The sequence below is a fragment of the Rhipicephalus microplus genome, chromosome X (assembly GCF_043290135.1).
Source record: "Rhipicephalus microplus isolate Deutch F79 chromosome X, USDA_Rmic, whole genome shotgun sequence".
NCBI classification, from domain to species: Eukaryota; Metazoa; Arthropoda; class Arachnida; order Ixodida; family Ixodidae; genus Rhipicephalus; species Rhipicephalus microplus.
In genome coordinates this window covers 168,085,884-168,113,608 of record NC_134710.1, presented here as the reverse complement: position 1 = coordinate 168,113,608, position 27,725 = coordinate 168,085,884, and the positions used below count along the sequence as shown (strand labels likewise).

Here is a 27,725-nt window from a genome sequence, read left to right as displayed (position 1 = left end):
TATAAAAAAAATCTTGCAATAACTGACAAAAGAGAACATTTAAAAAGAACAGTCTTGGATGAAACAAAAAAAAAAAGTTTTTTTTTTTTTTGCAGTACTATGCAGACACATGCAAAAACTACAATTCACTTAAAAATTTAATTGAGACTGCAGAGAAAGTACTCAGAGCATTTTACAAACAGGTCAGATGGAAAAAATAGCCAAAAAGTCAAGAACAGCTCACCCTCTGGAACTTTAGCTTGCATTCATAAATGGACTGGTGAAAAAGCTGCTGCACAGTAGGAATTTCCAGCAGCTCATTTTTAGCCACAAACAGTTGATAAAGGTGTGTCTCTTGTTGTGAGCTGAAAGAAAAAAAAAATAATGAATACAGTGGTCCTAAAAAATTATGCACTACCTTTGCAAAATGATCCCTCACATAAAATACTCACACAATACATGCAACAAAAGACAGGAAAGCTCTCACATCCACCTCATCTTATGTTTAATAGAAGGCAGCAGACATTATTTGCTTGAAAACAGGAACACTTTTGTCCCATAAAATAATGAGACATTTTCTGTATCATTTTCATGCAGATAACCAGACGAACAAAGGTGCCTGCGGAACTGTTACTTTTTTATACTGTTACTGGAATAAAAACAAGTGCGTATGTGTTAAACATCTCCATAGCGCAAAGCACTTTCAGCCAAGTAAGTGTCCAGACTAAACTTATCGATTGTCTTATATTTCACGGAGAACTGGATAAAAAAAGGTTCCTATTTTTGCAAACAATGCCACTGAACTTCTCGCACAGAAACATGGGCTTTCTTCCTTTTTCTTTGTATCTAGATGAGCAAGAAGTAAATATTTTAGTAGTTCAGTTGTGCTACAGAGGTTCATCTTAGGCAGCACACAAGCTAAACACACACAAATGATAGAACAAGCACCGTCACGTAGTGTGAACACGCATACTATCACTATGGGCAAGCATCCTATCAGATTGCACTTCTCTTACTATAGTAACATTGGATGGGCTTTGTGCATCGATTCAACAATGGAGAATACACATACTACCAGTAGACTGCAGTTAACATGTTTTGTTCAACAATAACCAGCGCAAAACCACTCACAATGAAGCGCTACTGTGTACAATTGTACAAGCGCCGCAAACTACCAATCTACGCTGGTGCGGTGATGGTGCTGATTGATTGATATGTGGGGTTTAACGTCCCAAAACCACCATATGATTATGAGAGATGCCGTAGTGGAGGGCTCCGGAAATTTCGACCACCTGGGGTTCTTTAATGTGCACCCAAATCTGAGCACACGGACGGTGATGGTGCTGCCACCTATCGACCAATTTCAGGGCGAACACGGTGTCCAAGTGTAAAATGAATATTTGGGGGTGATGTCTCGAAACCTCTGATAGGTGGAAAGAAGGAGACACTCTGCTTTGTTGGGGAGCACCTGAGATTCTAGTCATAGTCTACTTGCATGATCGCGTAAGTTGCTGCTGAGAGGGTGCCTTGAATGTGCCCATTAATATTGCATAATAACAGCATAATATGATCCATGTACAATGCAAACTGGAGGTCTGGAACCTTCAAGAACTTAACAGTCTATGGCCAGAACAAAGAGGATAAGGAACAGTACTGTCCTCTGGAACATACCACTGCTTCCTAAACTTATTTTACCAGACTGTTCGCTGCCTAACTGGAGTGTCGCAATGCAATTCGTGGAAAGCTGCGCATATAATGGTAGGTCTACTCTCCATAGTTTATACTTTTAAGTTCGTACAGAATGATTATAAAGGACACATTATTTAAGCCTTTTTAGAGGTAAAAGCCTAGCAACGCTCGTGTATAACGACCATCACCCAGTTAGATAATTTCTAGTTCAAGTCTTAGCATGACACCCTGACATGAAAGATAGCTGAGAAAGCCAGTCATCTCCGAAGAGAAGTGATTATTTTGCATGTATTTGGTGAGACGTAGGTGGATTACATGCTGCATAATCTTCCCTAAGCACGAAGTGAGAGAGAGAACGGACAGAAGTTATCAATGTGAATTGGCTTATTTGGCTTGGATCCGAAGATTACCTTGGCTACTTTCTATTGTTGGAGTATCTCGCCCTTTTTGAGGTAGTGGCTGCAATATCCTGTGAGTTCGTACATTGACTGGTCATTAATATTGAGAAGTGCCTCATTTGTCACAGTCTGTGCCAGATGCTGCAGTTGCTCACATTTGTTGAGAGCATGTCGAAACTTTGGTTAAGTGACGGGCTTGCAAAGTGCCTTGTTTGGATCAACAGCATAACAGGGCATGGGGTTTGGCAAAGGAGGAGTCATACAACTGGAGGCCAGGTTGCTGAACATTTGCTTTGGTGGTCCAATGCATGTTCATCTAGTAGCTTATTGATGTGGCAGTTTTTATGAGCCCTAGACGTGACGGGATCAAACAGATGTTAGAGCAATATAAACAGGTCTTCTTAGTGCCAAGACAACCATATGTGTTCCTCCACATATCTGTGTCTATTGCTGCGCTGCCAATTCAGTAGCGTGTTGCTGGATCTGACAGTCTAATTTAGCAATTTTGATTTGGAGTTTGTAGTTGTAATGGGCTGTTAACCATTTCTTGAGCCGAGCTTGCTTCGCTTCCCACATATGTAGATGGTTCGAATCAATTGTAGCCAAAGCGGTGCCTTGCGGTATAATGGTGGCATAAAATTCTGCTTGTAAGGAGTTCACCCATTGCTTTATGTCTGTGATGTCTTCTTTGTGAAGGCTGGTGCGAGATTTCATGAACTCTGTCCAATTGGCCAGACGTAGTAGTTTTGTGGCTAGCAGTCGGAGCTTAAAAGACCGCGTGAGTTTCACGACAATATAGTCGCTTCCCAAGTTATTTTGAAGGTTGCACTAAGTCTCCCGAGTAATGTGGCAAAGTTAGGGTAAGCTCGGGGATGTATTTGTATTCACGCTATTTTTTAGCCAGGTAGAGACAGTAAAGCTATTAGGTATAGTGAAACCCCGACTCTGTATGTGCTGCCATAGCTATCTCCTTCAGGAGGTGGATGTGAAGCGACCCAAAATGACCCCACATTTGAAACGGGGGCGGGGAGAGGGGAGGCATCGAAGTTACCCTGACTAGTGGCTATTTATTTGCATTAGCTTTGGCTTCTGCAAGCATTTGCTCAAAGTGTTAAAGGGGCCCTGAAAGACTTTTTTGAGTAACCATGAAATTATTCAATGGAAGAGCTTATTGCCTCACCAATTCGACGGCGCAACAACTTTAAGAATCCGTCCAGTACGAGCGGAGTTGCAAAGATTTGTCACACACTGCAATGCGTTCACTCTTGTCCTGACGGAAGCGCTGGAAACTAAGCAGGGAGGAATGGGAGGGACAAACAAAATACATCACGCGCACCTCGTGACCTTGAGCACTTTTTTTCTTTTCTTTTTTTCTTCGAATACGCGACTTTTTCAGTGCGATCGCGCATACGCGTGGACAAGTGACGGCCTTTTGTGGCAATCTCTGTAACGACAGAGCGTGCCATGTTCAAATCAGCCAATGGCTGATAGATGGGCATTCTACGAGTGATTTTTGAGCATCTTCCGTCATTTGTCGATGGGAGAGAAAGCAATTTTTAGCTGACTGATAATTTATTGTGAATCCAGGCCTCGTGCTGCGCTATAACATTTGGCTCGCATGTTCTCGGATGCCTCTACTACCGATCGGCAGTGTTTTCTGACCGTGCTCAAAAAGTGTTGCAGGAGGCCTTTGAGTATTTGGACAGCTATAAATATTAAACGCATATAGTGGGATTGTTTGAGGTTTTGAAGCAGAATCATGAAATTGTGAAAGATGTCAGTACAACTAAATGTGTCCAATTTAGCTGTAAAATGTCTTACTAGTAGCATGGCTACGTTGGTCTTTTCTGTGAGGGTATAGTAAAGTGTTGTATTAAGGTAGAATAGCATTCCTGTGTGTTTCCCGTGACGCTTCATAGATATCATAGAGTTTCATAGACATCAATAGACAGTTATAGTATACCAAGCTTACCGGGATACCGGGCGTACCGTGATAGTAGAATCAAAGAGTGAATGCGCAGATACGTACGTTACCTGTACCGCTTACCGTACGCGCTCTAGTTTTCAGATTTCAGTTTAACGTTAATGTGTTAGTGTAGGTGTACGTAAAACATGGCGGCGCTTTTGGACACTCGCTTTAAAGTGATTTTGGCATAGTTGTTGAAAGATTCACTATGTTCGCCATATCATCATCATCAGCCTGACTACGTCCACTGCAGGACAAAGGCTTCTCCCATGTCTTGCCAGTCAACTCGGTCCTGTTCTTGCTGCTGCCATTTTATACCCGCAAACTTCTTAATCTCATCTCCCCACTTAACTTTCTGTTTCCCCCTAACCCATCTGCCTTCTCTGGGAATCCAGTTAGCTACCCTTAATGACCAGCAGTTGTCCTGTCTACGCGCTACGTGCCCGCCCCATGTCAATTTCCTCTTCTTGATTTCAACTATGATATCCTTAACCCCGGTTTGTTCCCTGACCCACTCTGCTCTCTTCTTGTCTCTTAAGGTTACACCTACCATTTTCGTTTACATTGCTTGCTGCGTTCACTACAAATGACTGTTCAAAGTGGCTTTGCTTGCCTTCAGTTAGCTTCGATGACTGAGTATTGTGGATAAGTTGGCGCAGTTTTAATATAGCTTCCCATTTCGAACGTTTCTAGGCCTAGCTACAAGATTGATGTAAACAAATCGGCAACATAAATGTTTTTGCGTTTGGTGTGTGGTTCATATTTATTTACTATTACTATTGCTAAAATATATTTGTAACAATGCTTCGCGCGGTGACACAGGCAGACATTCTCATTTTCCTTTTCACTGTTATTACTTGTCAACCCTCCGACAAGTGGCGCCACCATCCGAGCTGGGGCACATAAGCCACATAATGACCACGTAAACGCTATCCCACTAAATTATAAGATGCTGTCTGCAACGAATGTTTGCTGCACGGCAACGTCATTCCTTTAACCTCTGCTATCACGCTAATGGTAAACTATAACTGTCTAATGGCGGGTTTCAAGCATTTCTTTGAGCTGCTTGATTTTATTTTCAAGCATTTCATTCTGATTAGGCAAATATTTAATAAGAGAGCTGTTAGTGTCTTGTGAGAAGTTGCTGTTCCAGCAGACTACCCCTGCCCAGCTCACTGTTGTTGGGTTGATGAGAGGCCTCTCCGGGTAGTGTGGGGTCAGTGAAGACCAAGCTTATTTTGACCAAGCTCATTTTGATGAGGGGAGCTGGGCTACTGTCACGGAATTTTTAAGGCAGGGGCTGCTCTGTCGCTTCTATTGCCCTGGGCATTAGCTGGAGGCCTGAGTGGCATTTTTAGCCAGAAGTGCCAATTTAGTTTCTGGAGGTGCCATTGGTGGTGTCTGTGATTGGTAACAAAGTCTACTCTGAGCAGCCAATCTCGCATGCTCCTGTAGAATTGTATTACTATGTAAAAAGGATCAGTTAAAAAAGAAATGCAAAGTGTACATACACATCCATATTGCTAATATTTTGCAGCATGGATACATCTATGAAGTCAAGAAAGAGGAGATATAAATTTTCTCACATCATACAAAGCTTAGTGAACATATAAAAAAGTTAACAGCTTGAATAATGATTTGTAAGGTTCATTTATTGTTCATACATAACCACATACCAAAAAGTATATTGGAGGAGCACATTAAAGCATAAAAATTGCCTGTATTTTTTTTTTGTTCAAAGAAAAAAGAAAGAACAAGATGCTGCACAGTCATGCCAATGAATGGGACATTGACGTTTACTGATATATTTTATACAAGGGCCAAGAATGGCCAACAACTTTGTTGTTGCTATACTGCTGCACATGAAAAAATGTATCTAGATGTTAACAGGCACTTGCAATAACAAAACACACTAATTTTATCTGCACAGTGGAGAGAAGCAAGTCCTTCAGCTTTCATCAAAGGCAGTTGTAGATATCAATGACATTTGTCATTAAATTTCCTAAGGTTAAACGTTCAAATTGGTTGTGTGTAAGCATAAGATTGAACCCCCATTACCATGTAAAATTTTTGAATCCCTAAGCCAGACAAAGCTAAAGGCACACAAAGAAAACAAGAAAATTTACTATCTATATTGAACAATACTCACCTTAGCTTTAAAAATGGCTTCACACTTAATGCATGGAATAATGAATTTAAAAACTCTTCAGGATCTGTAAGAAAAAATAGTTCATGCTCAACCTTCTTAAACAATAAAAAAAGTAAGAAATAAAGTGGTCATTGAAACCACAAGGTTAAAAGCAATCTGTGGCAAAATCCATAAGGCACAGATTTTTTTACATTCAAAATAAAATTTCATGTCACTAACACTAGAGTACGTTACCCAGCACCGTCTTTGACAAGCAATGACTGTTGATGCCAAGCTCTACAAGAGCTGACACGCAAAGCCTTCAGCAAGAGGGAGGGAAGACTTTAATGGCAGAACAATGAAAAAGTCAGCCTGAATGAAGTACCTCTATCCCACTGGTTTAGTAAGCTGCACCGTGAGTATACTGACCTACTTACTGAGCTTACTACACTAAGCTTACTACTAAATGTCAGTGAACTGACATTTAGTTAGCTGCACTGTGAGAACACTGACCAAGTACAGGCACAAAGTAGCTAAGACATGCATCAAAATGCTGCACTATGCTGCTACCACACGATGACTGCCTCCTCGGTCATAACATGATTCAGTATAGACTATGGAAATGATAGTGAAGCTGGCTGTAGAGAATCTGCAATATTAAATTAAGCAGGGTATTTTGAGGAGTTACAGTGTCTTTTTTGTTGTTTCAGATTTCAAACCTTTCTTTAATGCCGAAAATGAATATACTAGTAAAAAAATGACAGTAACCCTTTAAGACAGTGGTTCTCAAATGGGGGTCCGCGAAGCCATTCGTATGATCTGCGAAACTTTCACCCGCATTTTTCTTTAAGCGTGACTGTGCCACGTATTGATGAACTGTCCAAAATGAAGTGATGTGGCACGCTTGTTTGATGTTTTTGGTAGCAATAAAAGGCACTTGTTTCATGCTTCAGTTGTGTTAATTTACATATGTAGCCCCCTCCTTCCCCTCCGCTGCAAGGGGTCCCCCACCACTTCCACCAGTCCACAAGGGGTCCCCGACACCTTTATGGTTGAGAACCACTGCTTTAAGACAAAATATTTACGTAAATATTGCTAATACAAAAAAATAATAATGCAAGCACATTAGAGCAAGCATGATTTCTTCACACTACTGTAAAAGCTTCTTAATTCAAATTAATTCAGACTCAGAGTTCATGAAAACTGATGCCCTGGTCCCGGCCGCGCCCTGTCTATTTCTGTGAAGGTAAACATAATTTGGATGCGTCAGCATCCACAATTATAAATTCCTCCTTGCAGAGGTAAGCTCTGAGTGATCACAATGTTTTGCAAAACAAAACCAAACCATATTTACTAGATATTCAAAACACTAAAACAGAAGCATTTCTCAGCAGATGAGAATTTAGACGCTGCGTTGGAGCTTTTGGGGAAGCTGCAAACGGTGCTCACGGAGATGCGACAGAAGAAATGCTAGCAAGTGCTAATTGTATACTGATTAATTTTAATTTTTATTGCATTATTTATGCTATACAAATAAACATGCTATGAAGCATAAATAGCATCATATATTTTGACATAAAAGCTGAGTGCTCACATGAGTGCATGTCGGTGCTTCTTTCCATTCGCTGTTAGAGCTTTGTGAACTTAATTTGCGATATAGAGCCTAGAAGTGGCTTCTTCAGGTTCTGCACGCACCGTGTGGCATGATATTCGTTCATTATAGTGCCCGCCTGCTAATTCGAACTCCACTTAATTCAAACAATCTTATTGTCCCCTTTGAGTTTGACCTTTTACTGTACTAAAAAATTCTTTTCACCAAGATATTTCCAATGGAGGTCTCATGAATGCGCATTAAATAAGTCGTCATTTTGTGATCAAAAGTGAATCATGACAGACATGCATGCAAAATTCATTCCCCAATGTGTCATCATTACAGCCTTTAGCATAACAAGTGCTTATGATGTGCAAGCTGGAAGTTAGGTTGCAAGAAATGATAGAATTTTCTCAATTTTACAATGGAGCTGCTGTCACGGGTCCCATAAATTAGGGAGGCGATTGCCGGGCTAACTTCAAGGGCCGAAGTATCGGCCCCCCGAACCGCACCACGAAAGCGTGGATGATTTTGATGATTGATAAGTGGGGTTTAACGTCCCAAAACCACCATATGATTATGAGAGACGCCGTAGTGGAGGGCTCCGGGAATTTCGACCACCTGGGGTTCTTTAACGTGCACCCAAATCTGAGCACACGGGCCTACAACATTTCCGCCTCCATCGGAAATGCAACCGCCGCAGCAGGGATTCGATCCCGCGACCTGCGGGTCAGCAGCCGAGTACTTTAGCCACTAGACCACCACGGCGGGGCCACGAAAGCGTGGACAATTTAGAAGTGGTCCTATTTGGCGCGCCAGCGGACGCCGGCTGTGGCCCAAAGAACAAGTCAGAGCGGAGAGTTGATAAACAAAACAAAATTATATTCTCAATTATGGCAAATCAAAACGATGCACACACGACAATAGTTGAATACAATATGTCACCAATCAAACAACGTACTACACAGTACAATCAGCCACACCCAAAACACGGACACAGACAACAATACGCACTACAATGCAGTCGCATGCATCAAACAACCAAGACACTTAAAGACTAAAGAGTTAGAAAACTTATGCAGTCCAAAGTTCTTGGAAGAAAAGTCTGGATGATACTCTTCCGAGAATCATTCACTCAAAGTCCAGCGTTGTTGTCGTTCCGCTGCCCCCGAAGTTTCTCTTCCAGAAAACCTCGCGTCTTCAATTGGCCGCTCTCCAAGCACCCAACTTCTTTGCCGGTAACACGTCGGCTTCCCAGACGCAGCTGTTGCCACACGTCTTCGCTCGCTGGCGGTAGACACACACTCTTACCTGTAGCATGAGTCTTCACCCCTCAGGTGGAAATCCTCTTCTTCTCCTTTGTCACGGAAGACAAAAGGCTTTGCCCACAAGGCGGAACACCCTACGCACTCTGGCGAAAAAATTCCTTCTCCTGCTTTGTCACTGAGGACAAAACCTTCGCCGACGACACGGCGAAGCACCCTACACACTCTGGCGCATACTTTCTTCTTCTCCTGCTTTGTCACTAAGGACAAAACCTTCACCGTGTGGGGTCTCCGTGAGGCAAACGCGCGCCAGGCCACGCTCTTGGAGTGAACGGACACAGCAGACGCGGTCGGTACAAAGCACACAACATACATACATTCATTAACTAATTTAGACGACAATATCGTCTGCTGAATGATACATCAATTTTAATTAACACGCTACCATACAAACAACATAACGCAATGACACACTAAACACACAATAACATGATAAACACACACTAACACATACCCACGTGGGACCCCGGCGCTCTCACTTTCCACGTGGGACCCCGGCGCTTTCACTTTCCACGTGGGACCCCGGCGCGAATGACTTTCCCCGTGGGACCCCGGCGCGAAGCTCGCGGTGCTGAGCACCGGGGACCCACGCTACAGACAACCGTTCGCGGCAGCCGCCACGCCCAGAAGAGGCTCGCTCAACCCTCGCCCACCACCAAGGCCTGCCTTCCGCCAGGGGCCACCGCCGGCGCTACTACTCTACCAACAGTGGCACTCAAAGCGAACACAACGCCATCTATCGCCCGGCGGTGGTCACCACCGAAATAAAGCCTTGGGGCGAGACACGTGCGCCACGCGGCGCAGACAACTTTACAGGGGGGTTGTCAGCACCCCCACATTTTCTCAACCTTAAATCAAACCATATCCCGAAATAAAAAATTAGCTACACAAGCTTTAATGAAAAAAGTGATATCGCACGATTATAATGTCCTTGCACCACGACACCGCCGCTGGTCGATACTGCTGCACTGTCCGGCTAGACGTCACCTCAGTACCGGCCCCGCAACAGCAACGTTGCCGTCGGCGCGACGATCTGTCGCTAGCGCCGACACATCTTCCAGTTGCGACCAGCACTCGCGAGGGCGCCTGACTGCAGGCAGTTGCGCAGGTCCCAAGCATCTCCCTCGCCCGACCTCACGACCGCATTCCTGGCCAGCGACGCGGACGATGTGCAGGACAGCCGGCCGTGGATGACATCCCTCCCGCTGAATACATCAATAACAACAAGAAAACTTGAAAGAAAACAATCGAGCAGGTCCTCGGGAAGGGAGCTTGGAGCTTTTCGTCCACGTGGTACGTTGGTCAGTACTGCTAGCTAATACATCGGTGGCGGCCGAGACGCCCATCAAAATAAAACAAAAATCACTTTTCCTAACTCGTGCTCACAAGAAAAAAAAAAGTGAGGGAAGCAGAGCGCAACACCTCAACGCCACGATCCACCTAGTTGTGCCAAGTGCGACAGGCGGCTGCGCAGAGCCTTAGGCTTAATGAGTCGCTCGGCAACAACCAGCATCCACCCAGCACCCAGTCTAGGCGCAGAAGAGGCAGCCGCGAGGAGACGTCCACTCTGTGAGGTGGCCCTATCGCTCGCCGCACACAGCAGCTTACCGAGCGATCGGCGTCCACCGCCCCGGGCGGTGTCACGACGCCCCGGGGCGGTGGTTCGTTTCGTGACACTGCGCTCGTTTTGTGACACAGCCCCCCACTTTAAGAATATTATCTCATATATTCAAAACCACACAAACGAGTGCGAACCGTCCCCACACTCTCAAAGACTATAACATAGTCCGTCGCTCATGACACGACACATTCACAATAGATCACTCATTACAATTGTACATTGCAATTCAATCTCACAACACATAGAATATAGCCACGGGTACACGAGTACAACACTACATCACATATTCCAAACAATACAAACGTACAAAGTTTTGTTTTTACAACAATTGTACAATACTATACATCACATCACCGTAACAAAAATTTTGGCCCACTCGACATACAGTTGTGACACAGGATAACAACAACGTTAACACAACATATGGCACTCAGCCCTGCCAAACACATTCCGATTCCACCTCAGCACCTATCCTGCATACTTCAAGCGGCGCTTGTGCCCTTTCGTGCGGTGCTCGCTCGATCTCTTCTTGTTTTTCCTCGTTCTTTTCCGGTGAGCCCCTTTCAACGACGGTATCTGAGGCGGCGTCTCAGCCATCGTTGTCACTTCCGACACTGTTAACGGGTGATAACGTTCAACCGATCCTGTTCGGATATTCACCCGCTTGTTCATGTCACGACATTGGGCCTGGCTGGCCGTCTCCGTCATCTTTACATTGTCGGTCGATTGAGGTCGTGTCGACTTAAGTCCAGCTGCCCAGCACGTGAACTCATTCAACACGATCATCTCCTCATTCACTGTCTCTTGCTCCGCGGCTTCACCTTGGCCTCGAGTGAGATCCGTCACGGGATGCTTCTCCGCTGTACCTCACGGTCCTTGTGTCGGCAGGGGGCTCTATCTTTGGGTCTTCCTCCAAGCGTTCTGGATCATTGGGCCCTCGCGCCCCATCGATGTTTCCGATGATGAGGTCGTACAGGGGGGTCGTCATGCATAGAGCAGTAACCTTCCCGCTGAAGTACGAGGTTTCAACCTCAATTTCTGCTTCGGGAAGCATCCGAACCGTGCTGTCAATTAGGCAAACTGGTTTCGTTTTTCCTGTTAGCTCACTTTCTCGTACCAAATTTCTCCGCACGATAACCGTGGAGCTACCGGCGTCTCTTAACACCGTAATCTTCTTGCCCGCAACTTTTCCAGGCAGCATCCGCATTCCCTTCGTAACACCGGTTGGCTGTTTTGTCATTACAGCACCCACAATAGGAAGTTTCTCCCCATTTTTCAACTCTAGGAATCCGTCGGTGACGGCATTATCATCGGATATCGATGCCACTTGCACACAGGATACCTGGTGAGTTTGACTCACTCCGTTACGACAAGCGTCTGCTTTGTGCCCAGTCTGACCACACTTGAAACATTTTACAACCGTAGGGCTCGTGAAGTTGGTTCGACAGCTGTTAGCGCGGTGACCCACTCGGTAACGCAGAAAACATCGCGGAACACTCTCTGCTGCACGCTTCTTTTGTTCGGGTGCCGAATTTGTCGAATCTTCGGGACACTCATTCTTGACCTTGGCCAAATTTGTGCCACCTTGCACTTCCAAGAATTGGTCGGCCAATTCAAGCATGCCTTCAAGTGACTCAGCCTTCTTCTCTTTCAAGTACAGTGACAGGCTTGGGTGGCAACTAGTAAGAAATTGTTCTCTAATTAGGAGCTCTCTAAGCTCATCGTACCCCTGCGCTGTCCCTGAAAGTTCGATCCATCTGTTGAAATAATGGCAAAGTCGGGCGCCATACTGCGTAGCCGTCTCACCATCAGCTGGCTTTCCTGTCCGAAATCTGTCCCGGAAACCTTCCACAGTAAATCTAAATTGCTTCAGTAAAGCAGCTTTCACCTTTGCATAGTTGGCTGCATTGGTCGGCGTCAGCCTACCGTACACACTGAGCGCTTCGCCACTCAAGCAAGTACTCAAAGCAGTTGCCCATTGATGTTCCGGCCAATTCTGGCTCCTCGCAATCGTCTCAAATCTGTGAAGGTACGCGTCAAAGTCGTCCTTCCTTTCATCAAACGCTACGAGCAGCTTGCTTGGGTTCAAGCGGAAGCCCTCCCGTTCGCTGCTTTCAGCTCTAGCATGGACCGGAGTTTCACTTCGCTGTTGCAAACGGAGCCGCTCGAGTTCCATCTCGTGCTGCCGCTGCCGTTCTCTTTCAGCCATCTCCGCTTCTCTTTCTTCTTTCGCCCTCTCAGCTGCCAGTCTTTCTTTCTCCAGCTCCAACTTCAATTGCTGCTCTCTTTCTTCTTTCGCCCTTTCAGCTGCCAGCTTTTCTCTCTCCAACTCCAACTTCAATTGTTGCTCTCTTTCTTCCTTGTCCCTCTCAGCTGCCAACCTCTCTCTCTCCACCGCCTCTTTCTCCTTCTGGCTTACCCACTTCCGTAGTTCGGCGCCAGAAAGACCCATCTTCTCACCAAGAGCTACTAACTTTTCGAGATCCATTGTGCCTCGCAAATGAAGTCTTGCCGTGTGCAGAAAGAATCTGCCTAAATCAGACTATCCGAACACTTCTCTACACTCGTTAACAAGAACACTGAGCAACACACAAAATCGTTCCGATAGCAGTATCAACAACTCGAGGCTCTTTCTCACTACTTGGGCACACTATGCACCAAAAAGGTCCTGTCGCAAATGCCAGATTAATTGTCACAGGTCCCGTTAATTAGGGAGGCGATCGCCGGGCTAATTTTAAGGGCCGAAGTATCGGCCCCCCGAACCGCACCACGAAAGCGTGGACAATTTAAAAGTGGTCCTATTTGGCGCGCCAGCGGACACCGGCTGTGGCCCAAAGAACAAGTCAGAGCCGAGAGTTGATAAAGAAAACAAAATTATATTCTCAATTATGGCAAATCAAAACGATGCGCACTCGACAATAGCTGAATACAATATGTCACCAATCAAACAACGTACTACACAGTACAATCAGCCACACTCGAAACACGGACACAGACAACAATACGCACTACAATGCAGTCGCATGCATCGAACAACCAAGACACTTAAAGACTAAAGAGTTAGAAAACTTATTCAGTCCAAAGTTCTTGGAAGAAAAGTCTCAATGATACTCTTCCGAGAATCACTCACTCAAAGTCCAGCGTTGTTGTCGTTCTGCTGCCCCCGAAGTTTCTCTTCCAGGAAACCTCGCGTCTTCAATTGGCCGCTCTTCAAGCACCCAACTTCTTCGCCGGTAACACGTCGGCTTCCCCCACGCAGCTGTTGCCACGTGTCTTCGCTCGCTGGCGGTAGACACACACTCTTGCCTGTAGCACGAGTCTTCACCCCTCAGGGGGAAATCCTCTTCTTCTCCTTTGTCACGGAAGACAAAAGGCTTCGCCCACAAAGCGGAACACCCTACGCACTCTGACGTGAAATTCCTTCTCCTGCTTTGTCACTGAAGACAAAACCTTCGCCGATGACACGGCGGAACACCCTACGCACTCTGGCGCATACTTTCTTCTCCTGCTTTGTCACTAAGGACAAAACCTTCACCGACAGACACGGCGGAATAACCCCACGCACACTGGCGCGAACTTCCTTCTTCTCCTGATCTCCCATCTCTTCTGCTCGGTTAAATACCTTCCGTGCGAGATTCCAGAAAATTCTCATCATTTCGTCGGCGCGATACGCAGCGAAGGCTGGGGAAAGCGCGAGACTGTTCGAGGGCCGTCCGCGACAGATGACACAACCCTGGATCACCATGCCCCTTTTCATCGAGAACTTTCCAGGGCTTGCTCGGCCGCCAATGTCCGGAGGTACCTACGCTTCCGAGAGGGGAGGCACGGAGCACCCGGGGAGCCTTTGGATGTTTATTTTCTCTTTTTTTTTTCGTTGACCTCGCGGCGTCTCTCCGGCGCTTTGTCGCGAGAATTTGGCGGCGCGCCCTTTTTGAGCGCTCGTTTTGTGACAGCTGCTAAGCTTCTTTCTTTCTTCTATGCTGTTATGTGGTCGCTTAAATTATCATTATCATAAAGAGCCTCTACCTTTCAAGCACACGCAACACAATAACTAGTCTATTGCATGCTCTATTCATCCTCCACTTAATGCGCCTTTTCCATTTTCCTATGCTGCCCTCTGGCATTATGGTAGGGTATGGTCGGGACCGGGAAAACTGGCATTGCTTGAACAAAGGCCTTCAAGACCAGGATTCGTTTCGCGACTTTTCCGCTAGGAAAGAGCGCCTGCACCGCGGCATTGTAGAAAAGGCAGATTCCGCATCGCTCCCCAAACATGAGCACCCAACGTGTGCTCTCCCTATTGATCTGGCAAACAAGTACTATGAGAAAGGAAGAGATAGAGAGAAATCCTTGACAAAACAAGAAATTTTCTGAAGAGTATTGTAACAAAAGTAAACACAAAAAGGTGAGGACAAAAAAGCACACACACAAGCACTGACTCACAAGTGATTTTTAATTGCCACAGTGCATCAAATATATAGCATACACTGAAAAATAACACTGTTCAACAATTTCGTGCCATTGTTGTTTGCTCGTAACAATCACTTACTCATTTAGCAAAACAAATCTAGAAGCCACTTTTTTTTCTCAGTCAGTGTTAGTGATATATGAGATGCTTATGCATGCGTTATCCAGTTTTTCTATGCATGCAGCTTTGATTATTATTAGAGCCCTCTTGTCCAATGAGTGGTTAAGCAATGTCATATCTTAAAAGCATGAAATGCATCCACAATTTTGGCAATGCAACCCTAAATGGCTGGAAATGGCTGTGTTGACATTATAATAGTGCTCTTTGAGCCTTTCATTCAAGCACCTGCCACTCTGCCCGATGTACGCTTGACCACATGACGAGGGTATATAATAGATTGCATTGCACATGCATCATGCAAAACGACTGCGATGCTGCATGGCGCAAGTGGTCGCTGACCCATTTTTTTTTTATTTGCGCGTCCACACAGACCCTGAAGGCGCTCAGAGGCAGAAAAACTACATTTTTTGGTTTTTCTGGAGGCGCAATCCCCCTGTGCGCTCCAACCTGGCATTGCCTCTGTAAATCCTCAGCCACAGATGTCAGTAATGGTGCAGGATAGCCAGCTTCTCCCAGTTATTTAGCTTGTTTTTGTAAGCTATGTTCAAACCTGTGCTCACATGACTTTTTTTAGGACACTGTCAAAACAAGATGAAATAATTGCACATTTCACCAACTTAGAGTTAGCAGACTAGATGGAAGCACCAGTTTCTTGCCAGTTGTCTCATACCCCCAGCAGGTACTATGGTAAAAAAAAGCAGCCGCAAGTTTAATATTCTAATAAAGCCCTCAACAGGAACTCCATGGGTCGATGATAAAGGGTGGAGGCACTCGAAAAACACTTCCTTTGTGTTGTAGACAATTAAATTAAAACTTGATGTGACAGGCTATTCAGCAGTTGCCTTAGAAAAATTGTCTATGTGTTTAGGTTTGTTGATGACTATTTAGCCATTTTAAGCACTAACGCGTCAGACTTTGTGCATGTGTGGTACGGTGCGGTACAATGTCTAGTGGCAGTACTAACAAAAGTTCTCCTGAAGCAAAAACTTTGAAAATTGGGTGCTGTTGTCAAGAATGACAATGTCAAAAAAAGAAGATGAAAAGTCAAGTGAAGAATTTCGAGGCAAGAATTGGATAAAAGGGGAAGACAAGAAGAGAGCCCGCAGTGATGCCATTTTGGAGAAGGGGCACGTGCAAAGAACGTAGTAGCCGGGATGCTGCTTTGGAGAGGCCAACAGTTGTGGAAGATCTGGCTATGTCTTACCCCAATCTCCTGCTACATAATGCGTTTATGACGCTGAGCTCAAAAATGGCATGGCGTCATCACACTCAGGAAGAGGGACTACCAGCAGACTAGATCAGCACTGGAACTATAAGTGCAAAAACAAGCTGAACGCAAACAGCAGCAGACGTTGAAGCACGAGGCATCAAGACATTTTTGTTTCTCCTGAGTGTGCGTATTTTTGTGCGTGTGAATTGGCTGGTAATATTGTTTGTGTTTGTTTTTAAAATTATATGGTTCTGCGATTCATTTCAGACATCCAGATGAGTGAACCAGGCATCAGCATCAGCATAAGCGTGACACTTATTCAGTAGTACCTAGGGTACTATGTTAAAACTCATGACTGCGACTGAGGCAGCAAGAAATCAAATTTGTCCCACTCAGGTGCTGTGTGTACAATTGTACACATAAACTTCAAAGGTGCGACACGCACTGTAAGTTCCTTGAAATGGCTTAAATTGCAGTATATCCATTTGTTCAGGCTTCTCGAGTGGTTAACTAATGGTCATTTTCCAATCTACTGCAGAGGCTTACCTTGCTGGAGACACTATGACGCTTGACAATCAATCGACACGCCGCATTCCAGAAGCAATGTCAAGAATATTCTTTTCTTTGGTCGAAATGACTACACCCAAAAAATAAACTGTTCATGGATTTCGGGCCTTATATTTTATTCTTTTGATGCAAGGATTGAAGCTCACTGGTGGCAACATAATTAGATACTTAATTTGATGCTAATTAACATTAACTACTGAAACTAATGCAAAACAACACACTCCTTCATTTTCTTTCATGGAATGTGACAATGAGTGCCTTGAAATCATGACATGTGAACTTAACGCATTCGCATACAGTGCACCATAATTCACGACTAAAGGAGTTACACTCAAACCTCAATATAACGAACATAGATAAAACAAAATATTGCACATAATGGAGTAAATTAAGAATAGTACAGCACTAAATACAATGTTAGGAATAACCTTTATAATAAATTTTCAGATATGACGAACTTATTTTCTTGCAAGATGCAACTTTGTTTTAATGTGGTTTTAGTGTATAAGGTATAGTACAACTGTTAAACATACGAGACACCAGCTGATTGTGATGAACAACTGCATAGTGAAACTAAAGTGATCATGACATTAAAACAAGACTACAGCTAGTGCATGTCACAGCTAAAAGCGTGCAACAGCATACTCAAGAAGTTTGACAACGTAGGAAATGATGCCCATTATGGCCTTGTGGAGATGAGTCTGATGACTACTATGACCTTGTTTTAGTATTACATTTTGTCCGTCAAAATTACTACTTTGTCAAGTTGGTTATAAATTAAAACACAGTATTAGATATACTGTAAACATATCCTCACCTTTCTCTTCAGTAGTGAGTCCTGACACACATCCCAAATCATCAAGGAGCTGCCGAAGCCTCATAACATTTTTGCTAGGCACGTAACGGTCGCTGAAAAAGTAAAACAAGAACAGTCAATGTGGTATAGTGGTAAGTAAAAATTATCTGAAATAGACTGCCAAAGCAAGAGACATTCAGCTTTGCAGCTAGAAGTAGAGTGAAATTGTGCCAAACTGCTTACTGCAACCAATGAAGTGGAGGGGTAGTCAGTTGTGCAACTAACTTATTTCTTATATTAACTCAGGGTGTAGTGACACATATTTATATCTCTACAGATATACAGTTCGGGGCACTCAATCTACAGTGTAGTTGAACCTCCCAACTTCCAGAGATGCCAAAATTGGTTTGATAGATTATCAGAATTACAGGCTCAAGCAATGTTACAGATACAAGCAAGGCTGTAATAAAAGAACAAAAATCTATTTACCTGAACTATATTCTATTTGTGCATAAATAGTCATTGAAATTTTCGACAACAAAGTTTTATGCCTCTTTGGTGCTTCAGAGGACTGAGTGCACCAAAGTTACAAGCACAGTGAACTCTGTGAGGACTCGCATCTCACTCTTCAGAAAATCTTTTATGAAAAAGGCATGAACATTGCCATCAATGGAAGAAAAAATTTTGTACTTGAGAGGTACTCATACAAGTCCCAAATGCAAGAAATGAATGTTAGGAAAACTTTTATAACTCAACAAAAACACAAGAAACCTCTACCGTAATTTCCGATATACAATCCGCACAAATAGAATAGAGAAAAAAGAAATTACTATGCCATATCCCACTAAAGGGAACCATGAGTACCATGTGAAGCAGCGCATGCGTCGACTTAAAGTTCCGTTCATCACGGGCACCTTTCTCAATGTTAACGCGTCTTTGCAAGTGGAGCACACCATGAATTTACTGTATTTTCTGTTACTCGTTCCAAACTCTTGTTGGAGCACGCAATGCGGGTTCATCGCCACACCATGCGGGAGCATGTGGGTTCATTGCGTGTCTGCAGAATCTTGTTCCCCGACACCATCACGTGATTGCTGAGAGAGTAAAGGGGAGAGGCCACAGCTTCTTACACAGCCATTTACGCAGGCCCAAACATGCTGGCATGTTCTGGCAGTGCTTGAGCCAACTGTTGCACATGCACAGTAAGGGTGGTCACACCGCACATCATTGAATCGAACTCCACCATGAGCTGCTTCGCATCGAAAATTCAGCATTAAGCTTGATATACAAATACGTGAATTTTGATGTTTAAGGTGGCCTCACGGTACTGTTTCAAGCCAATACAAGGGAGCAGCAGTTATAGTGACAGATTGAACTCGCAGTAAGTGAGGCCGGGAGAAGTGACACTAGTGACTGAAAATAAGTGCAAATACAAAACAAAGTTCTTGCAATCTTTGAGCATTGCTAGTGGGTCGCATAATCAAGGCATCAAATTAATTTGCATGGTTGATATGTGCAGGTAATGTGCCAGGATTTGTTTAAAATTTTTTCGTCGCTTGAAGTTGATGGGTACATTCATATGCAAGGGATGGTCACACATAAAAAAGTATGGTATCCTTGAAGACTACCAGAGATAGCAATGACAGCAGCCCAGCAACAACTGATTGCCAATGTCAGCATCATTCCTATCAACTGCACACGTTTCAGGTATCTGTAAAGTTCATATCTATGAATTTTCCATAAAATATGTTTCGTGAGGACCACAAGCTTATTTGTCACAGAATTCAACTGTATATACTAGCAGCACATCAAGCACATACGTACCGACGAAGAGTGTTAACAATGTCATCACGCAGCACTTTCTGGATTTCCTCATACTGCGGTATGTCATGAGGTTCACGGTCTCGATTCAGAATGTCATCAAAAAGGGTAGTGCAGGAAAACATGGCAAAAAGCGTGGCATCTAAGTAGCATGAATTATGGTGTCCTTGTATTCCACGTTTCTGGTTACACAATTCTGCCACATCAGCGGCCGTTTGGCCCAGCACTGAAACAAGGTCATCTGCAAAAAAAAAAAAAAAAAAGAAAAGAAAAATAATTGTCCATACATTGATGAAGGTACATCTTGTAAAGGTAATCTCTCCACAAAGAAGGAAATGATAATAATAATAACAGTTGTTGGGGCTTAACGTTCAAAAATGACCATATGATAATGACAGATGCCTTAGTAAAGGGCTCCGGAAATTTCAACCACCTGGGGTTCTTTAACGTGCACCTAAACCTAAGCACACAGGCCTCAAGCATTTTTCACCTCCACCGAAAATATGGCTGCCAAGGCCGGGAGTTAATCCCGCGACCTGAGGGTCAGCAGCCGAGTGCCTCAGTCACTATGGCAACCATAGCGGGTACTAAGAAGAAAAAATAGACTCAGTGAACATGCAATGATTTAATGTAAAGAATGAGCCTTCTCAATGATATGTTTCATGGCACGATTGTTTTGTACAAACGAAGTTCATTATAATACAGTTCAGAGTTAGCCAGGAAACACCACACTGTTGGGAAACGCCCACATAAGGAAAGTCTCAGAATTCTCATATATAAGCAACAGCACTGACACATATTTAATGTAGAAGGAGAGAAATGCACTTTGTGTGCACATACACACATGCAGTGTATGCAACTGAGCATTATAGAAAAATGAGCCAAAACTCACTTGTGCTGCAGTTGCCTTTGTCCTGCAAGAACAGTATATAAATGAAAGTCATCACGACAAATTCATCGTAACACAAAGTTCTATGTTTTAGACTAGAGCAGGATAAATAAATTATGAGCTTGATTCATTTTTTACACCTCATGTATTCTTTCGCCACATGTCATTTCCGGTCAAGATTAATGCAAACGTGATACTTAACCGAGTAACGCAGTAAGAGTATAATAGTAGGAAGTGCCAGAGTTTTGAAAAAAAAAAACTGCCAGGGGAATCTCATCGAATTGAAATGCATAAATAGGGCAATTATATGAAAACTGCAAATAAGTACAGACATATGTGAACAACAAATTACCTATGTCGAGAAATTTGGTAGTATATAAGTTAATATGGTAATATGCTAATTAATGAAAACATGAAGAATAAGCAAAAGCATGCATGTGCACAGGCACCTCATATGAAGCGGAAAGCCCTGTGTATATCTAGGTTTTGCAGCCACGGTCAGTAGGGATTCAGCTTAACCCCAATGGAAATTTTGAAGAACACGTACCCTCTTCCCTGCCACCACCACCCACCGAAATAAAATCCTGGCTGATCAGCCTTCAGCAGGCATTTAACACACAAGCACGCACGCACACACATACAATATTGCTACGTGTAGTGCATGGAGTTGAAGACAAAGCAGATAGACTGGCGTGAGCTAATCTGTGTGGCTGGCGCTATGGCCTTGCACTGGCCGCACCAGGGGGAGTAGAACTTGACGAAGACGTGCTTGTGATCCTTGATGTCCTGCTCGAAGTTGCTCTGCTTGAGGATGAGCACACCACCTTCCGCCTCGTAGTCGGCGCAGTTGACCGACGCTAAGCAGCACAGTAGACCAATTAACCTTAGAGAAATCATGTTTTGTCTTCGTAGAACAACGGAGTCCGTCGAGTTTGTGAAAACGAACCGGCTGTCCGCACCACCTCAACAACCCACCGCAAGCACGACGTTGACAAGACAAGAAGGCCACGACACGAACGTGGCACTTGGGAAGAGCCCGACCAATATTGTCAATTTGAACCACCTTAATGATGAGCTTAGCAGTTGCATCGATGTCCGAGACATATCACGGCTAAGAAACTGTTGTTTCTCTCTTTAAAAACTTTTTCCTCAACGAAAATAACAAATATATACACACACACACACTTTCGATAAAACGCTACTTGTCTGGGCACGGCGGCGTGAACCTGCGCAACGCCCCGAGATTAGCAAATCCTACCTGAGTTGACATTTCTGAATCCTGAGCTCGAGACCTCAAGATTCCGCCACCGTACCAAACACCTAAAAGTTCACGTTAGCGTATGTCTACCCCAAATTTCTTGGCGCGGATTAGAGACTACTGTCGAGCATTTCCTGATAAGACGCAGGAAGAAAGTTCGAATGAGCCGCGCACGCGCACTTCCGGCAGACCCGATCGCAACCCGATCACCACGACGAAAGCTGAGCACTTTTTTTTTTTTTTCGGTTTCGCAGCGAAGGTGGCGAAGCGTACGGGCAACCGCCAGTGAACGAGAGGATCTCGCGGTGTGTCAACTTTAATTATTGTCACACACCGTGGGCACAAACTTGTCGCGTAGTCCGAGAAACGCAATCGATCTGCTTCCCCAGATAAGACGACACAGCAGACGCACATTCCCGTGTCGCGTCGTTAGAACTAATGACTTTGACAAAACATGGTTACATATATTGTCACGTGAGAGTGAGGGTAGCCCGAAGACAGGAGACCGGGAGGCTAGGAGAAATAGAAGGAGATCCGTTTGTTTGGCGGACTTGCGCCCACTAAAGGAAAACAGACACATCGGCTTAGCGGGTGGCGAACAGCGTGTTCGACGGCCGTCGGGATGCAGAATGCCCCACTGGATCGCAAGGCGCGTTCACCATCCGAGATACAGTCGCCGTAGCGTCTGGCGCTATCTCGTTATCAGCGAATGGTCGACGTGCGGGCCATGATCTTCGCAGATGAATCGCGGTGCATCCTGGACCACGATAAGGCCGCGTGCCGGCGGTATCGGCATGCGCAACACTATCCGCAATACGCCTCGCGGCAATATCTTCAACAAACTTGAAATCTTCCGTGTTGTAGGGGTAGTGATAATTGGTATGTGCAGTAGAATTTATAGATGTTTTTTTTTTTTAAGTCCGCGACTCGGCGCTGCGTGCGTTGTCGTCCTTTTTGTTTTTTGTTTTTACTCCTTCCCACCACATGAGTGCTATAGCACTATGTTGACCGCTTAAGTTCTGTGGCTAAACGCGTGTTGTACGATTCTCACCACGATCCGACTACTACCGCCGTTTGCCCGCGACTGCAAAAAAAAGGGGGAAAAGATCACCTTTCTTCGAATATTTAAAGCACGGCCCGATTGCTTTGCGATGGATCGCCATGACGAAAAGCTGTGCAAGTAGGTTGTTGCGCGAAAAAGAAAACACATGGAGGCACAATGCCACACAACATGTGCACTCCACAGCTAGAAGCCACAAGCTCGACAACGGAGGATAGAGAGGAAAAGGGGGGGGGGGGGGTATAATGTGCGCAGTCAATTTTGCATTCTTTACTGGAATGGACTTGATTTATTTTTTGCTGTATTTGTGAATCTCCTGGGCCTTTTCTTTTTCTTCAAGGGTTTTAGTTCTTTCATATTTTCCAAACGACCTTATATTTCTTCCACTTCCTTTTTGACGACTCTGAGTTATCCATTTAGACGTTCAGTTGGCGTGTGTACTTTGTTACAACTTTATATCTCTTTCGCCATGTTCACCCTTTTTAAGGTACAGATGCATGTGCACTCTAGCTCCATATTTTTAAAATCCATGTTCCGAAGTCTTGATTTGTTCTATACTAATTTCACTCAGCACTTCTATGACTTCATATGTGGTCCAAACCCAAGTTGTGTAACCCCCCCCCCCCTCCCCGCCCCTACTAATTAGCCCACCAACATATATTTAACCTTCAACCCTACCACGAACTCTATCTCTAACTTTAAGAATATATACAATGGCAACTTGTGAATGTTAATGGTAGGGCACATTATACTCCTTTCCAAATTCCTTGCCCATCATACTTTTATTTATTGCAGCTCTAGAGTGCACTGTTTCATCACAGCCATTTCCTCTTCCTCATCAGCCTTTCTGTGCAAGTATTTGAGTGAACCAATGTATTACCCTGGTAGTTAACACTGCTTGGCTATGGTATCATTTGCTACTTGACTAATACTATGTTAATAGTTTTCTCCATGACAGAGTGCTCAAATGGCTTTCAAATGCTACATTTCCAGTCAGCAGAGACAGTGCAAGCATGTAAACACCAGATAATTCAAGCCAGACTGAAGGAAAGTATTTCAGCAAACTAGGTTGGGAGCGCATGATGGAATACTGGCAAATACAACTTCATAACAAAGCTAGAGTCTCTTCTTGTCCCTTCTTGTTGCTAGTTGAGCAATAAATTTTCAGTACATTGTTACGTTTTAACCCTGAAAGACTGCATCACATATACATAACAGGGGTGCAATGTTAAATGCAACTTCAGCAATTTGGCAAAAATGCAGGAGCCTATGCCATGCATACACCCACAATATTGTATGCTGAGCTAAGCCACTATTGTTTGCACTGTCAGCAAACAATGTTGAACTACTGACGAAATGTTGAATTACTATGCATACTTATTTCTGGTCCAAAGTAGATATTGTGAAAAAGGACACCGAAGAGACAGACAGTGAAGCGCAAAGACTGCGGGCACTTCGCTGTCTGCCAGCATGAATGTTTTTGACACTAACATTGACTGTTTGATAACTGGAACAGCTCCAATGTGAAAAAAGTGCAATTCCTGAACAAAGAAGCTCGAGAATATCATTGAACCCAAATACAATGGAATCTTTTGCTGGCATAAGTTCTTGATCATATTACTGCCCACCTTGCTGTAATAACTACAACCAGTTAAAAATGAACAGTTTAAAATAACATGGGGAACAAACAGTATAAAACAATATGTTGGGTATGTTTTAACAGCTCTTACCAAAGTTTGTTGACGTTCCCCTGGCACCTTCGTTTCAGACTGGGCGTTCAAAGCTGCAAAACAACACTCTATTTGAGATACTAATTAAAAGAAAACTATAGAAAATATATGTATGACTACTGGGTTTCAATATGAGAAAGGTACAAAAATGTCAAAGAATGATTACAAGTCTATTCTAGAATTTCTAGGTGTTTAAACTGGAAACACTAATACAGTTCAATAGCGAATCCCGTAAATGGCATTTTTTGTGGGCATGTAATTTTTCTCTAGCCACAACTTTTTTTATCCTAAAATACTGCTAGAATAAAAACAATATTCAAATGACATTATGTATATACATTGGCATTGTGAGCTATAGTTGCTACATATATTTTAAAGGTATCAATTTGGTATAACCTTAAAAATAATGTGGTTGCATGAAGAAATAACTCTTCAACATGGCAAGACAGCAGAAAATTGAAATTTGAGCAGTCATTATAAACAGCACTCCAATTTGTGAGGTCTCATTAGTAAAGCAAAGTATTCTGCAGTACTGGTGCTACATTGCTTTTCTTAACTCAATCAGGCATCTTTCTGCCAGCAACTGAAATAGTCAATTTAAGTTTGTTACTGTGCAGTTGAATGTGTCATTTACACAATGATGTTCGAATAAATGTTTATAGTAAAGACTGAATTCAGGCAAAATATACATAAAGCCCATAATTGCTTAGCAGCCATTTATGAAATACATTAAACATTCATAATAATGAAAGAGCTCCCTCCAACATAGTCATATCAAGAATACAAACCAAGACTAAAATGGCTGGCTACAGGCGTAGTGCTTGCCATTCTCTGGCAACATTATGCCCTTCACCAGGATCACACCCTAGGAAACTTCCAGTTATGCTCGTTTTCATATGCTTTGCTGCCAGTCACTGCTTGTTTTGCTATGTTTATAGTGATTAGAATGATTCAAATAAAGCGCATGATACCCGGGTGTTGCTGAGTAGTGTTGGGATGCTACACGCAATGAGGGAATAATTTTGCAAGGGAAAACATCAGTTTCCCAAAAGAACACCTGTAATGTGGCAGATTAGGCGAGACAACTTGATGTACACATATTTATTCTGCCCACTTTATTTAAAGCAAATAAGCTTACTGCATACCCTGTTGGCACTGATGTAATGGCAAAGAGTTAGTCCACGGTGTCCAATTACAATGAACAAATTTTCCAATCTATGTTCTGCAGAAGGTATTGTCCTCACACCTACTTTAATACGTGAAAGATGCCAGATTCTCAAAGGTAAAAAAATTGTTTTTTGATGTTAATGCCACAGCTCTCCGCTGTAAGCAATGCTCAGAATGCATATGCAGCCACACTCGAAGTGTATTGCCATGCAGCATGTGCTGCGGTTATGGCAGTGCCCATTGTTATTACATGTAACCAATCAATGTGATTCAGTTCTCTTTCTTATCAGTGAGAGCAATGCTGATGAGCTGTGGACAACAAAAATATTGTCTGTAAAACCTGCACGATCACACGGCACGAAGATGAACTAATTCTGTTATCAGCGGTCATTGCTGCACCCACGTCAATGAATTTGAATTGAACATAGATCGTGGGTATAAACAGGCTTATGACAGAACCAATTGACAGCTTGCAAAACAATTACTGTGCATACATAAGCAGGTACATTTTCCATATATGAACAGCCTCAACTATAGACTAGCAGACAAACTATTTTTTCCATTTGCCACCAATTACTGTCTTCTTTCTCTCATTTTTTCCTCATTCTCTGTGCATGAGGGAACTTAAAACAAGGGTGAAATTACTGCAGTGTGTTTTGAAAAACTTTTCTGTGGCTTTTGAACCTTCGCTGGAATGTGGAGAGGTAAACATACTCTGAGTGAGAAAAGCAGTCTGGAAACGAGAGTTTGCATGGCAAAACATTTTTGCGGAAAAGCCAGCCCACAGGTGTATGTAAAGTGTCAGTTGAGCAATTTGTGCATCCCAGAGCAACTTACGTAATGAGTGTACTATGCATTATTCCAGTTATATTGGACACTTAATATAGCAATCAATGACGGTCATACTCGATCGCTACCAAGAGTGCCCAGTTTATGACACTGCCAATAATAAGTGCATTATCCTTATGTGGTGTGCTGCAACAGTGCTGTTGAGCCTGGCCATACTGGCCCAATCCAAGCACGTGTTTTGAGCTTACATTCACTTTATGCAATGTATCATTCTGAGGACCAGTGCAACCATTCCTGTGCTTGCTAAATGTTGCCCTATATGTGTCAGCAAGGAATTGCGAGAGACAACAGAGCAGCACAAACAAATGCACTGCACCGACACCACCGGGCCAGTTGTGTACACAATAACAGAAGTCAAGCATCGAAGGTTTCCTAGGGTGCACCCTTCAGGTGCATGCTGTTTTGTATGCAAACAGTGAAACAGTCTACAACATAAACCATATTAAGAATGAAAGTTGAGTATATAGTGATGCTCTCTGACGATTCAACTGAAGTAAATGAAGCTTTTTTTGGCGAACAATGGTGACTTGAGTAGATTTGCCTTCTAATTAAATGGCACTTAAATATTGCTGGAGCAAACACATATTCGTTATGAAGTAATATGCATTACAGATAATTCCAATAAAACACAAGCTGCTGATAGAAATTTATAGATTTATTAATTGCTATCAACTGAAAAGTGCAATAAAAGCTTTTGCAAAAAGTAATAATGGTGTGCTGCCAATAATGCTTAAATATAAAGTTTACACATGGTTTACATAACAAAGAGAAGTCACTTTATAAATAAAACATCCACTCGATATGGGAGGTTGATTTACAAAGCCATACGAGATTATAAACTTTAAAACAAAGTGCTTGAATATTAAATGAATTTAAACACATTATTAAGACCAATCAAGTTGTTTTTCACATCATGAGGGCCGGAGAGATGAAAAAAAACAAAAGCTGCATGCACAGTGGGCAAACAGTCATGCAATGCTAGCACATGCAAGTGTTACCTTGGCGCTTTTCATACAAAGGGTTGACGAGATTAACAGATTCACTAGTTGCTAGTTGTATGCAGCAAAAAAGAAAAAAAGAAGGGGAAAAGAAA

General features: G+C 43.4%; 1 protein-coding gene across 10 annotated transcripts in view; it reads right to left on the bottom strand.

Annotated features, from left to right (window-relative positions):
* CYLD (ubiquitin carboxyl-terminal hydrolase CYLD) overlaps nucleotides 1-27,725 on the bottom strand; it is a 125,517-nt gene that overhangs the window by 29,889 nt on the left and 67,903 nt on the right. For 6 of the 10 annotated variants that reach the window (XM_075878165.1, XM_037428536.2, XM_075878166.1 and 3 more), the window contains 7 exons: nucleotides 27,631-27,681; nucleotides 24,617-24,669; nucleotides 20,572-20,593; nucleotides 19,683-19,920; nucleotides 17,880-17,971; nucleotides 6,182-6,245; nucleotides 224-344 (listed from right to left, as the gene is read on the bottom strand). In XM_075878165.1, coding sequence (XP_075734280.1) covers nucleotides 224-344; nucleotides 6,182-6,245; nucleotides 17,880-17,971; nucleotides 19,683-19,920; nucleotides 20,572-20,593; nucleotides 24,617-24,669; nucleotides 27,631-27,681 — 641 coding nt within the window. Of the gene's footprint in view, nucleotides 1-223; nucleotides 345-3,246; nucleotides 3,356-6,181; nucleotides 6,246-17,879; nucleotides 17,972-19,682; nucleotides 19,921-20,571; nucleotides 20,594-24,616; nucleotides 24,670-27,630; nucleotides 27,682-27,725 lie in introns of those variants that run through there. The other 4 variants (XM_037428537.2, XM_075878162.1, XM_037428535.2 and 1 more) reach the window with 2 other exon arrangements.